Raw genomic sequence first — 14,205 nt, 5'->3', positions numbered from 1 at the left:
CAAGACAAGACCTTACAACCCAAGACCTCAAAAGGGAACCGGTGGAAGAGCAACAACTGTTTAACTTTGTACTTTTCAAGACAGATTTCGGATATCTAAACCAAGAACTAAAAGACAGGCTGAGAAGAGTACTGGTATCCTTCACAGTTGTTTAGCAATTACGAAACAGAACAATACCAAGAGACCCAAATGAATCCATCTCACTGCACATATTATTATGGAAATGCCCCCCGGGGAGTTCGGTTCTTCCCTGTGGAGCAATCTCAGACTTGCTTGGAAGGATAACACTCACCACCTACTGCTGATGCTCTCCTGGGATTTACTGAGCGATGATGAGGAACTACAGCCCCTCGAGTCTGGTGGGCTGATGTCCTCTACGTGAGGCAGGGAGGGATGAGAAGGGGAGAAGCCACTTTGTGGGGAGGACGGAGTTCGTGCTGCGGAGCCTGACAGGCCATTCCCGTCCGCGTCAGTCCCGGAGCTGCTGCTGCCCTGCCGGGTGGGGGTCCCTGCGCCGCGCCCGGAATCGCTGCCCTCCTTGGCCTCCTGTTTCCGCTTGCGGTACTCGAGGAGCGATACCTGGGTGAGAAAATAGCCATGAGTCAGGGAATACAGAGGACTAGGACAGGGGGAGCAACAGGCCCACACACTGTCTAATAACTCTTCTGGGTCTGCAGGTAAAACTTGAAAAAGCATATTGGGATTATCAACTCCTGATGGATCTGCAGGCACTCCAGAAAAGAGCTAAGTGGTGCAAATTCAGACTGCCATGATCACCCACCTTTTACTTTTTACGACCAATACTCAGCAGAAACATCCAGCTCGTTTGCTTCTCTAGCCACCTGGATTTTCACATTACTTGAGGATATGCATATTCAAGTATCAAGCCTCTAAACCTCCCTCCTCTCAAAACATATGCTCTCTCTGGTTCATGACATTATGTAATTTTCTTTCAATATCTGCACATCCCCAAAACAGGTAATAAGAGTCTTCTTCACAGAACTGGTATCTTCAATGCCCAGTTCATCTGTACTAGTTCACCCACATTAACACTAAAAGCTTGGTGAAGCTTTGCACAGAACTTTGTTTTGCTTAGAGCAGGTTCCTGCTATGGAGACATTGCAAACTTCCGGCACTACCACCAAAACAAACTGCTTGTAGCAAAGGTAGAATGTGTTTTGGGCAAAACAGTCTCAGATTTGTCAAAGACACCAACCAAAGATAGAGTAGCCTCGGAACACAACGTCAGCAGAACCAAAAAGACACAAATATTTCCAGCTGAGCACTTACCCTTCAGTGTGCCTTCCTTCAGAGTTACTATAAGGTACAGAGCCATAAAGGACCCACAGAAGGCAGCTCTGCTGAGGAATTTATCAGCTATGACTCAATGCCTGTACAGAAGGCTTTATGATGCAAAAATATTGAACAGGGTATTTCCAAAAGTAACTCAACATATGAAGGTTTTACAGTACGTGTAATTTTAAAAGAAAAACCAAAGGGAAAAAAAAAAATCAAGAGACTCCAGAAATGGAAAGGAAATAAGATATTCAAGCCAGCTGGACTCTTACACAAGTGATCTGAGCTACCACACTTGCCATAAAGAAAGAAATCCAAGCACAGGAAAAGGCACTGATATTTATCCCATGAGTACCAAGTTTTATCACAGCACCACCTTGACTTAACATTTTACCTCAGTTTTAGTCCCATGAGGGTCACTGGCCTGTTGTAAGAAACCAATATGTATTTGCTTTTGTTACACTAGATTCCTGTGTTCTTAGTTTCAAAGCGCTAAAATTTAAATAACCTTCATCTTACTTTCTTTGCAATGGTATGGAAATGTTCTAATATGTTCTAATAAACAGCCTATGTTTTCTTTTGAAACATTAGACCCTCCTTCCTAATAAGGACCCTTTTCATCCTGATAAATAACACCTCCACCAGCTGTACAGCTGCACTGTGTTACTGCTCTGGGTCTTGTCTCAGTTTAACAACTGTTGATGAAAACTGCCAGCATCCTGCTCTCTTTTCTGTGATCCAGAAGAGGTATTTTCACTGTGGTGTTTTTTTTTACACTTCTCACATCAAAATCTTGCCTAAAGGGTAGCTCTCGCAGTTGTAACAACTGTTTTCATGCAGGCACTGGATGCCTGAATAACTCGCCCAGACTCTATTTGTTCTCCCTGTAAGTCTTTGCAGGAACCTGAGTGGGAACTGCAAACATCATGGCAATCTAAGAATTTCTTTTACGGGAGTACTTGCCTTCTTCCTTTGTGGCGGATTCTGGGGAGCAGCTCTGGCACCTTCACAAGCCCTCTCGCCGCAGGGGGACATGGATCCATGCGCTGTCTCTTTGAGCAGCCCTGACTCATGTCTGCTGAAATACCCTTCAGCAGGAGAGCTGCAGCAGCCTGCTTCTGAATTCATTGGCTTCCTCTCTCCCAATGGAGGAGACCCCCGCAACAGCCCATCCACACGTGGCATAGCGTTCAACGGGGAGAAGGCATACATTAAATTAAACTCTGTCCGAAAAGCCTGATCAGAGCTTCGTAGCAGCATCTGTGCTTCCCCACTTTTCCCTGGGAAGTTCATCTCTGAAGTAGAGTTTATGGAGGATTGTGGAGCCACATCAGAGGATCCAAAGCTGAGCAGCGATGGCCGTTCCTGGCAGGTGTTTGCACTGGAATCCAGGTACCCACCCTTCAAATCCAGGTCGGATCGGAGGCAGACCTGGAAAATCCGAGAAGGATATAGAAGGGGGGGGGGTGTAGTCAGCAAAAGGATCAAGCAAGGGTAGGGAGAAAAATTTAAGTCAGAAAATCCTCTGTACAATGCTAGCTTCCTGCTTCCCTGTTCCTTTCTGATTACCCCTTTGGTTCTTTTCTGCACTGTTCTGCTCATTCCACAGGGGAATGCCTGAGACTAAACAATGATCAGTTGAGCTGTCCAATACGGGACGCCCTTTCCCCTTCAGCAGTCTTTCTGCAGCAAGAGGATAAGGCTCAACACTATCCCCAGGCAGTTAATGAATTAAACCCAGCATTTTCAATTGCCTCATACATCCCCGAGTTGATGTTAACACAGAGCAGTAGCCAGGAAAGAACAGAACAGATTTGCTGTCCTTCTGCTGTTTTATTAGCCAAGTTCTTGCCTGTCCCAAGTCAGCCACTGCTAACTTCCTAACAATAACATACCCAAGACCTCTAAGCCATTTGTTTTCATTCATTGTGAGCTTTGTAAATCTCTAACAATAGTACATTCATTTAATTTTTACTGCATTTTTACATTTTAAAATTTCCAAAAAAACCACAATGGCATCATCTTTGTGCTATCAGAGTTTCTGGAGCACTAGGCAATGATACAACAGTATATTCATTTATCGACCTGAAGTGCCAAAAACCCTTCAGGGCAGCAAAATAATCATCTCCTTTACCACATTAATATGTCAGGATCTCAGACAATGAGTACAACTGACAAGATTTCATCCTCTTTGCAGGATTCCAGTGCAGAGGGAAAAAACCACAGCAGCACCAGACACCAGCTCTGCCCTCCTGCTGAAGCTGAGAACATTTCCCCTGTTGTAGTACGGCTCCAAGTAATCCACCACATTGGAGATGAGCATGTATTTTCTACTATGAAACAGGCACTGAGCAAGGTAGTTCATCTCATCGTTTATCACAGGTCAGCGGGTAAGCAAAATACTACTTTTTGGCATCTCCTCAATATTTTCAGTCTGCAAGTGAGCAGGTGATAAGTCAAGGCTGAAGAGAGCAGGTCAGGTGTACCACTGTGTGCTCTTAAGTCAAAACTAGTGGTGAATGCCATCCCTTCCCCAGCAGTCGTCTGGTCACTATTCAGTAAATTTCACAGACCACTCATGGACTGGGCTGAGTCTGAAAATGGTGATGGTAATTCCAGGGTCCCCAAATCTCTTGCCTGCACCTCAGTAGCTGAGACATACCAAGTCTTCGCACTGCCTGGTCAACAAGCGAATCATAAATTCCAGTCTTCAATTTGTTTGTTTTGTTGTGATAACCCTGAAAACTCTCCTCAGCCTTACTGTGTTTAAAACTCTGCCCTTATTCCCAGTGCCTGAACAACCCTCCTTCCCCTCCCACCATGTACACACAGCCCACACTCTCCCAGCTCAGGTGCCATAACTACCTCAGGTGACATGGACTCGGGCCTATGCGCAGGGGAGCTCTCGGGGGAGGATACGTTCTAGAGGAGGGAAAAGCATCTAGTTATTCATCTACTTCAAAAGTCAAGAGACAATTACAACGTACAAAAGCACACAGGTTAGCAATGGCTATTCTAAACAACTATCCCAAGAACTGGCCCCAGCCTGGACAGCATCACGGCTGGTTAAGTGGTTTCTAAAGCTTGCTGGAAACACGGATAGGACTGGGTTACTGCATCTCATGATGCAACTTAGTACCCAAGGCAGAGCACATGAATGTTAAGAAAAGCAGCAGCTAACTCTTTGTATTTCTGATGCTATCAGACTTCACACCATGGAATACAGAGAAAGACATTTATGGTTTTTAGTCTGAGAACATAGGAGAGAAAAAAAGCTTGGTTTAGCGCAGAAAGTAAAGATCCCCCAAACATTAAGATGACCTTTCACAGACATATACTATAAAACAAACATGTCTTCCTCAATCCACCGAGGGCTACCTTTCCAGCTCAAGTCAAGAGAAGAGGTGTGAGCAGCCAGCTTTATGAAATGTTGTATCATCTGAGCACCTATCAGTGAAGGCAGTGTATGCCTGTGACAGCACAGTTAAGGGCTCTTCCCGAGCACTTCCCTTTCCATGCTACTGAGCAGGCCTAAAATAGAATCAGAGAGGCAGGATTCCCAGAGCTATGCTGCTCTCAGAGAAATATAGCAGGAGTCACTGTTTTCTGCTAAGTAGAAAACCCCAGAAAACTGAGGAATCTCAGAAATTTCTTAACAAAAACTTCTGACAAACTCCACAAAAAAAGCTAGAGCTATGTCATCATGCTTCTGGCCACTTATGAATATGGAGGGACCAAGCATCCTTTAATTTGTTTCCACTCTAAAAAGATCACAAAACTGAGTCCAAAAAACCTCAATCTGTAAAAACCTGGCAAAGAGAGCTTCACAGGCTTGTGATAAAAGTTTTATAGAAAGAGCTAGGAAATCAGTCAAGAAGGAAGTTTCTTAAAAGCTTTCAAAAAATGTATTTCCCAGCAAGACAAGATGCCAAGTCACAACTTCTGCTTGCTTGAGGAAGCTTGTGAATTGATGGAAGAATTTTTCTGTTACTCTCTCACCACAGTGCCACAGGTTTATACTTGGGGAGATTCAGTCACTCATTAAAACTGTGGTCCAGTGAGTTAGTGAATTCTTTTCAAGAGGAAAAAAGGTAAAAGGCAAGTAAGATATAGATAACCAGTGAAATTAAGGCTAATTAACACTAAGATGGGACAGGAAAGGAGTGATTAGACTGTGAAGGTTCATGGCAACACTGCCCTGATCTGCCACCTCAACCACTGCAAGGGTAAGGATTGTTTCCAGTAAAGCTCTTTCTGCCTGAAAGAGTCTTTCATCTCTCTCCTCAACACACCACAATCTTCCCTGCTAAACTCTACACAGCTGCCTCTCAAACAGCTTACAAGAAAGGGCTCTCAAACAAAGTAATCAAAGCATGCTAAGCTAAAAGTACCACAAAGGAATATTTGCCCTGTTGCAAAACAGATGAGGGATTCCTGCAGGGTAGTCCCTGGTGTGGAGCAGGCCATCACTGCACTGTTTTTTTAAATGGTTCTAACTGGCAGAGTATGAGCAGCTGGCCTGAAGTCTTTCATGAGGTTTTTTTAATGAAAATATGCAATACTAGAGAATAAAACAAAACCTGCAAACAACATGATTCCTATTTACAGGCACAGAGTGGAGGGTCCTGACTGGATGAATACTGGTAACTCTCCCAAAGAGTTTAGAGCAATGGAAACCACATACACAGCCCGCTCATTAATTCTGCTAATTTTTGCAGAAGGAAACTATCAAGAAATCAAAGCTATTAAGGCAATTTCCTTCTACCCAGTCCACTTAAAGAAAACGAAAGAATATAGTGGAAGATGACGTGAAGTATCACTACCATACTTGGGGTTAGTGAAAGCTCTTTGGGGAAAGAGGAGCCAAGGATGTCTTACAGCCTCTGAGAAATGGAAGGAACACTTGTACTCTTTGGAAGAAGGGGGAATTGAAAATCACATAGGCAGAGAGATCTGAAGTGGGGAAGATGATTAAAGATCACTGAAAAACCTGAGAAATTTAGGAGCTACTCAGCAGAAATAGAAAAAAGGTAAGACTAATGTTACTGATAGCTACAAAGTGAGGGGAGGCTGGGCTGTAGTGAAGTTTGACAATTCACAGAGCAGGAGATCTGCCCAGAAGTGAAGAGAAAGGCAGCAGTGCTCTTGAGGCTAAGATCATGATGCTGCCCAGAAATACACACTCAAAAAGGAAGCGTCCCTAGTGCTGCCTCTGCTGCAAATATTGCTGTTCCTTTCTTTTTAGCACACTCAGTCCCGGGCAGACTTACCTCGAACTGTAGTGGAGTATTGCAGCGGCTGGTAGCCAGAGAGGGGATGGGTGAGAACATGATGCCGTAACCATTGCGCGTCTCCTCCTCCCCGGGCAGCGACGAGCAGGGCGTGGCCAGCTGTGGGCTGGCGGAGCCGGGGACCGAAGGGACGGGAGGCGGGGGAGTGACAGGAGACAGCGGCCGCAGCAACTTCTTCACGTTTTGCTCCATCAAGTAGCGAGACTTCCATTTCTTCAGGGGACTCAGCAAGTCTGAAACACAAACTGAGCTGAGGACACGGCTGAACCACTGACCGTGAAAAAATCACAAGTTGTCTTCTTCCCCCTACTCCCAGCCCAAATGAAGCCCGGGAGTCTTCAATGCAACTACAAAAGACTCCTGAAAATTAAGTACCTCTGAATTACTTCAATATCAGTGCCTAGATACTGGTAACAGAACAATACATAATCAGGAACATGCAGTGAACAAGGAAAGCAAATATTTCAACTAGAAGCAAGCATAAGAGGGAGCTTGGGGAAAGGAAGACAGGAAAGGTTAAAAAGGGGAAAGGAGAATAGAGGAGAGAGGTCAGAGGACATGTCACTGTGATTCTTACAAACAAACCAGAGGCAGCTCAGTTATCATTAACTGAACCTAACAGCTCCCTATGGGCTACATCAATACAGCCCAAGCACATTTCCATTTCCACAAAGGATTAAAGCCTTTCCCTCAGGCCTATCTCTCTTCAAAATAATAATCTTTTTTGATGCTTAGTTTAAAAAAACCTGAACAAATCACCAGTAAATTCTACAGGTTAGGTCTTCCTCGAGATGTACATTTATTGGTTTTGGTGTTCTGTTCACTTCCTATTCATCTAACCTTTCAATAATCAAATTTGTATTATCTGTGTGGTGTCTAGCTTCCTGTCTGTCATGCTTGGAAAACTGATCCCTGACTGGGCTGATCTTCACTCTCTTTCTCTGTAAATTCAGACAAAATATTTAACCATTCTACTGCTTTACTCATAGATTTTAGCTTCTCCATCCTTGAGACTTACTTAGTCATTTGTTTATTACACATGTGCCCGTAAGACTTTGCTACACCTTCCTACACTCAGCAGGTATTTAGTTCTAACAGCATCTTGCTGCAAAGAGATGATGCCGAGCCCTCTTCTGTCTACCCCCACCCTTCCAGTGTACAAGAGATCTCAGAGAACCGAGACTGATAATGCAATGTTATGATTATCTTTTCTCAGGAAAATACTGAGAAACTTCACAGATGCTCAAGCTACAATGGGTCTGCAGAAATTGGAATGAACGGCAAAGCAACATTCTCACCTACCCTAAAGCTGTGCCATCAGGCAGCAGGACACATTAAGATGTCACTTGTACAGCTGCCTTTGGTATTCAGCACCTTTGCCAGTCTGACTCCAGTGCCCGTGCTGCCCTGATGGTGCTGAGCACTCACCTGTATCATCTTTGCAGATGCTGGAGGAGCTGCTGTTCTCGTTGCTTTGGTATAGACACTGGGTTCTGTTCTCTTGTGGAGCTGGTGAGGTCTGAGTCATTCCCTCTTCCAGGGCTTGTTTGATCCAGCGCTGAAACAGAACGAGACTACATAAACGTGAAACTCCTCGGGTACTTTCTCTGCAATCCTGCAGGATAACACTCCAACTCCTACACTTGTGTGGAGCAGGGCAGGCTGCTCAGAAGCCCAGGGTAACCTGGCTGGCATGCACTCAGGCGAGAGCGCGTTAGAACACAGCTGTCAGCACTGAGCCCACCACCTACTGTGGTGGGGCTGTGCCCTTCCTGACATGGGTTCTGGGAGCAGCAGTCATCAGCAGTAACACAGAGATAAGTAAAGAGCAAATTATAACTCTAAAAATGCAGAGCAGTGGCACCTAAAACTATTAAAAACAATCATAATTTAGAAGAAAAGGGACACAAATATAATGAACTCTCTACAACCACTGATTTTTGCAAAAAATGTTTCCTGCCCAGGAGAGCAAATTTGAGCAAAAAAAAAAAAAAAATCTGATTAAAATGCAAGCAGCAGTTTTCAAGGAGGGTAAACCAAGAAAAGAATAATAAAAGCAAATCTTTTCTTCAGCTACTAATAAAAAAGACAAGTCACAGTGGTCTTCTGAACGTGGACAATTAAGAATGTTTCACATCTCACATGAGCAAACATGAACTGAAGCCTCAGCAAATCAGCTGCTGCAGTGCGTGTGCTAGCCCTGTATCTTGATACAAACTGACTCCTGATGGCAGGCAGGAACCTTTGCTTACTCTACTATAAAGATAACTGCCACAATATATGGGAAAACACTCAAGTGATCCAGTGAAATGACAGCAAACTGCAGAAAAAATGCAAACAGCAATTTTCATTTGTATAGTTTACCCAGAGGATTCACTTTACCAGACACTTCTTGTCCTAGAGAGGTTTGAAATTGTACTTTTACCTTTCAGCAATCCACAGTTCATCTGCATGCCAGCAATGTGTATCCTATTAGAGATACACATGTGTCTTATGATTCCTCAAAGCTATCGTGAAAGAACATCACAAACTCAGTGGCCACAATCCTCAAAGTGAAAACTTCAATGCGAGGATGAAGAGCAGGTGACAGGATCTATTTTGTTGGGCTTCACTACTGTACAGCAGACGCTTCTTCTCTGTTCAAATGTAACTCAAGGATTCCACTGTGGCCGCCAGGAAAAGGGAGAAGTGCCAGCCAGTCTGGAGCACCTCTACCTCAAACGTGGCATCTGATCTGACAGCCAAGTCACTGCACAGTGTGTGATTAACGTGAGAGCAGGTTACAGTTCAGTTTCCTTGCGAGGTTCAGACACTGCCATGCTTTGGATGCAAACTGACATCATCAGCTGAGTTTTTTGGCACAGTTCTCAGTAGTTTAAGGATGAAGCCTGCTGACAATCCAAGAAAATATGTGATCTATTTCAACAGCCTTTATAATCAACCTCCTTGGCTGAGTAGTCAAAAGTAGACAAGACAGATATCAGGTCTTGAGAGAGTGTATCATCGAGTTCTGGACCATTTCTAGACCTCAGCTGGCTGAAAAGGAGGTGTTCCCTGTGAGTTTTCTAAACATTCCTGAACATGAGAAGCAGACTTCTACATCTCCAGACTGTTAAGTCATAAAACCACCAAATGCTGAAAAGCATTTTCCAAGAAAAAGCCAGGGATCTCCTATGAAATGGATGAAACCCCTCACTAGAACAGTTAACAGTCAAAAACTATTTACGGTCAAAAAGTAGAAATCTAACAAATTATTTCTGCAACATCTGTTCTGGACACAGCAACTTTCAGTACTTTATTAACTATTTAATGGAATACGCAGGGTATTTAAATTTTCAGATTAAGAAACAAGAATGCTAGATGACACCATTAATGATTTTCCTACTAAACTTGGAAATGGATAGGGAAAAACATAACACAGCTTAACACAGGCTAGAACAATCACTTCTACAATTACAGGCTAGAAAACTAATGGGTTGTTCTAACAAACATACAAAATCATGAACCGGATATGAGCTTAAATCAAACTGTCAGAGAAAACTCAGCCACAATGGGATGCAGAAAATGGGTACAGGTTAGAAGACACAAAGCAACTTTTCTGCTTTGAAAATGTCCCAGTTGCAACATAACATTCAGTTTTGGACACAACTTCAAGGAAGGTGTGGACTAAATGGAAGTCATCCATAGTGAGAGTAGTCCACTCCCTCTCCAGCAGTGAGAATTATCATTTGACTAGAAAAGAGTAAAATGTAGCAACAGATCAGAAGACTTGTTCCGTGACAATAGTTTTCCCTCAATTCTGAGCTTGCTGGCCAGTTGTATGGCAATTGCACCGAGCACAAACTCCAAATAACTCTGCCAGCTTTGCTCTGGATGCTTCTCTCTTCCCTGGGGCTCAAAGACAATGTTAAGGTTCAAAAGAAGTTCAAACCTTGCAGTTCTCAGCTTAAAGATGCATGAGGAGGTTGCCCAGGCACACAGAAACAGACAAGGTTTTGTCATACATCTATATAGGAACCATGAAGAGCTTTACCTATGAAGGAGATACTGAAGAGACTGTTAGGGCATGACAACAAATTGGCTGAAGGTGGAAAACAGTGAAGTCCAAAGATTCTCTCTGGGAAAACACCCTCAAACAAAGGAAGGCAAAGAAACCAGGACATGGTACCTGAAAGCCACCAAGACAGGGAGAGCAGAAAAGATTTCTATATAATTGTTCTCAGGTAATCACACAGGAACTGGGAAAGTGTCTGAGCAAAACCAACAGGCAACAGGGAAGACAGATTCCAATACAAATCTGACTGAGTGAACTACTCTGCCTTCTGTTTCCCTGCAGATGGGTAAATACTGGCATTTAGTGGTCATCTCTGGAGGAACTAAATCCTTAGCTGGGCCTGGTTCAGGCTTCCTGCATGGCCTCAAGTATCTGTTGTAGACAGGCAGCTTATGATCCCGAACAAAGAGCTGTGGACTTGTTCTTGTGAACAGGCAAACTTTGGAGAGCCTTTCAACCACAAAGGCTCTCCAAAGACAACGGATCATAACTGAGGCACTGGATTCTTGAGGTCCTCTGCAACACTGTCCTATCCCCACAATGCCAACCATCCTCTGACTGTGAAAGTAATAACATAAAACTTTCTAAGGGCAGCAATCAACATTCTTTGAATTGTGTATGCTGGATAATAAACAGCTGCTGCAGATCTGAAAGTACATGTTTCTAAAAGGGCAGTCACAGAACAGCTGTTCTACCATGGCAAAAGGCAAAGATGAAAACTGAACTCTGGCAAGGAGGTCAGCAGTCATAGCCTGGACACTGCCTCAACACACCAGCTCAGCAGGAATACATTGAAATAAACTCCAAAAGGACACAACAACTTTACGAGGAAGCCAGTAAGGTGAGTATACATCGTGTGAAGGTAAGATATGAGCAAACATACCTTCTTACAGGAGCTGTAAATGCCATCCAACAGAAAGGGCCTTCGACGTCTCTCAGGGTTGAAAGGTGAACCAAAGCGAATGTAGTGTTTAGGTGTGGTACAAATCAGCGGGGAGTGCACGAGACCTGGCAACATATTCAGGGTAGTTGCCAGAACTGTTGGGTCTGTAGTAATGCGCAGAGGACACTCAATTGGACACTCCTGCTTTTCTGCCTTGTCGTTCAGCCATTCTGTAACAAGGTACTAAAGGAGGAAACACACACATCAGTGCAACCAGCACAGGTGGAGAAGAAAGGAAGTACGGCACAGTGGTGTATGGGAAGCAATGCTCAGGTCAGCCCACCTGCTAAAACCCCCCTCTGTCTCAACAGGAAGGACTTCCTGTGCCAAACCCAATTCTCACCTGTTGGAGACAACCCAATGTTGTAGCTAGATTTTATAATCCAGTCATCTTAGTAGAAGATTCTCCAAATACTCTGTTTTGATCACTCTGTTCAAAACTAGTTTCTAGACACAAAACTAAATGTATTAATAGCTAATTTATGCCCAGTTATGTGGCAGCTGCCTGCTAGCTTCTGCAATTTTTCCTCCTTTCCAAGTTTATCCTAGCTTGTACATGACAGTTGCAGTCACGTTCCCTCTTGGTCTTCAATTCTAAGCTGAGAGTTAACCTCTTTGCTGCATCCTAAATGAGTATTTGCCACTCTGCCATCCTTACTTTGAGCACTTGCTCATATTTACCTTTTTTGTTTTGGGGTACTTTACTGCAGCTCGATTAGACTGGGATCCTGTAGCCAGGATAGCAGTTGGGTCAGATCCTGTCAACTGTCTGCCTTCTCCTGGCCCTTCCACAGTGCTGACATCTGTTGTGGTTACCAAGCTGGCAGTGCTTCCTTCCTCTGGCACAGCCTGTGCGAGTTCAGCTTGCTGGGAACTGGCTTGTTTCTGCCTTCTCAGTCTTTGTGCTGAACTGGTCCGGTATCGAGAGAAGCGACTTTTTGGTCGGGGCCTGGAGGGTTTTGCTGGAGCTGGCTTAGTCACTGTTTTGTCAGGGACAGCATCCTACAAAATAAACTGTCATTAGTCTGAGCACCTCTAAGAGTATTCCTTTTCTCTGCATACAGGATCAAGAATTGAGATTTATTTATTGACACTACCTGACTCTCAAAATCTTGTTGGACTCTGTTGGTTCATAAGATGGTCTTGGGGACCCTTCAACACTGGCACATTATCGTTTTGTCTTCTGCGTTCTTAAAGGACAGAACATGGGTCTTTAGGAAGAAAGCAGCAATAGGAAACTTGCTGCCTGTCTCAAGGTAACTGCTCTCATTCCTGACCTGAGCTGACATGGAGCATTCCAGGCAAGTGTCTGGACCCTGCCATAAAATGGGAACACATGCATCCAAAGTAGACTGGGTCAAAAAAAACCCAAACAAAAAGAAAAGAACTTTCCATCACTGCACTTACACATCCAACTTAAGCTCACACCAGTACAAAAGGGGTTCACCTGGAGAAGGAACTGGGCTTGTTCAGTCCACAGAGGACTGAGGGGTATGTAACAACACTCGTCCTATAAACAGCCTGAAGCCTCTAAGAAGATGCAGTGGTGCATCAATGGACATACAATGAAATGAGAGGTTCAGACTGGATACATGGCAAATTTTTTTCAACCTAACAGTCATGAATTGGAAGAGGTGCAATCTCCATCCCTAGAGGTTTTCAAGACAAGACTGGGTAAAACGCTGGCCAGCCTGGTCTAGCTTCAGAGCTGTCCCAACCTGACTCAGAATGGACTAGAGAGCCCACGAAGCTCCTCCTCACCTGAACAATCTTATGATCAGAAATGCTGTATCTGAGCTTTGTACAAGATAGCAAACAGTTCATCTTACCGCTACTTGTGAGGACCGTCGTGTGTTCACCCCAGTACTGCTGGTACTGTTAGAAACAGGAGGAGGAGGAGCACTCAGTGCTGAACTTCCATCTTCAGTTTCAGGAGTCTCTGCTTTTACTTCTTCCAGCTCAGGAACTTCAGAATTGACGTTGATTTCAGCATCAGTGCTGTTACGGTCTGATGGTTGCTCTCGTCTCCTCTTTCTCTTTTCTAAGTTCTCAAACATGTGCATGATGGCTTCTACCTTCCTGTCTTCCCGGGACTACAACACAAGGGTAAATTGAAGTAAGCATGGTGAATTATGCACATAAACAAGGCAAGAACAGATATGGGAAGCAGCACAAGGAGAACAACTGCCAAACAGCAATGACAAAAGCCAGACAGAGGACAGAGAGAAGCAGTTCTTATCAGTTATTTGCATTTTTCAATATGGCAAATTTCCCAGAATAACAACAACATAATCGTGTGTTTGTAGCTCAAGTAGAAGAACTCGACTTTGTTCTTAAGTAGGACCACTTAGATACTACTGAGTTATATTTATAAAACAGCCACAAGGAAATGCATAATTTTGAAGAACTAAAAACCGTAAGAAAGCATAAGTAGAGTGAAGAGATGACTTGGAAACAAAGAGAGCTACTTGCTAATGACCAAACGTTAGAACAAAACAGAAGCCAAGGCAACAGAAGTTAGTGGTTCAGTAATTTGCAGCAAGTGTAATACACCACATAAACTGATTAAAATGTTCCAAATGCATTCATTTCCCAGCAAGAATATCAGAAGGTGACCCAGC

General features: G+C 43.8%; 1 protein-coding gene across 3 annotated transcripts in view; it reads right to left on the bottom strand.

Moving 5' to 3' along the window:
- SETD5 (SET domain containing 5) overlaps positions 1-14,205 on the bottom strand; it is a 65,957-nt gene that overhangs the window by 8,003 nt on the left and 43,749 nt on the right. For 2 of the 3 annotated variants that reach the window (XM_039559329.1, XM_039559327.1), the window contains exons 14-21: positions 13,414-13,677; positions 12,266-12,586; positions 11,525-11,767; positions 8,016-8,145; positions 6,567-6,820; positions 4,162-4,218; positions 2,260-2,727; positions 293-579 (exon numbers count right to left, since the gene is read on the bottom strand). In XM_039559329.1, the coding sequence (XP_039415263.1) occupies positions 293-579; positions 2,260-2,727; positions 4,162-4,218; positions 6,567-6,820; positions 8,016-8,145; positions 11,525-11,767; positions 12,266-12,586; positions 13,414-13,677 (2,024 nt within the window). The remainder of the gene's footprint in view (positions 1-292; positions 580-2,259; positions 2,728-4,161; positions 4,219-6,566; positions 6,821-8,015; positions 8,146-11,524; positions 11,768-12,265; positions 12,587-13,413; positions 13,678-14,205) is intronic. The other variant, XM_039559328.1, reaches the window with a different exon arrangement.

This window comes from Corvus cornix, chromosome 12 (genome assembly GCF_000738735.6).
Source record: "Corvus cornix cornix isolate S_Up_H32 chromosome 12, ASM73873v5, whole genome shotgun sequence".
In the NCBI taxonomy this organism is placed as follows: Eukaryota; Metazoa; Chordata; class Aves; order Passeriformes; family Corvidae; genus Corvus; species Corvus cornix.
The sequence above is the reverse complement of the archived record's forward strand: the minus strand, read 5'-3'. Positions and strand labels throughout refer to the sequence as shown.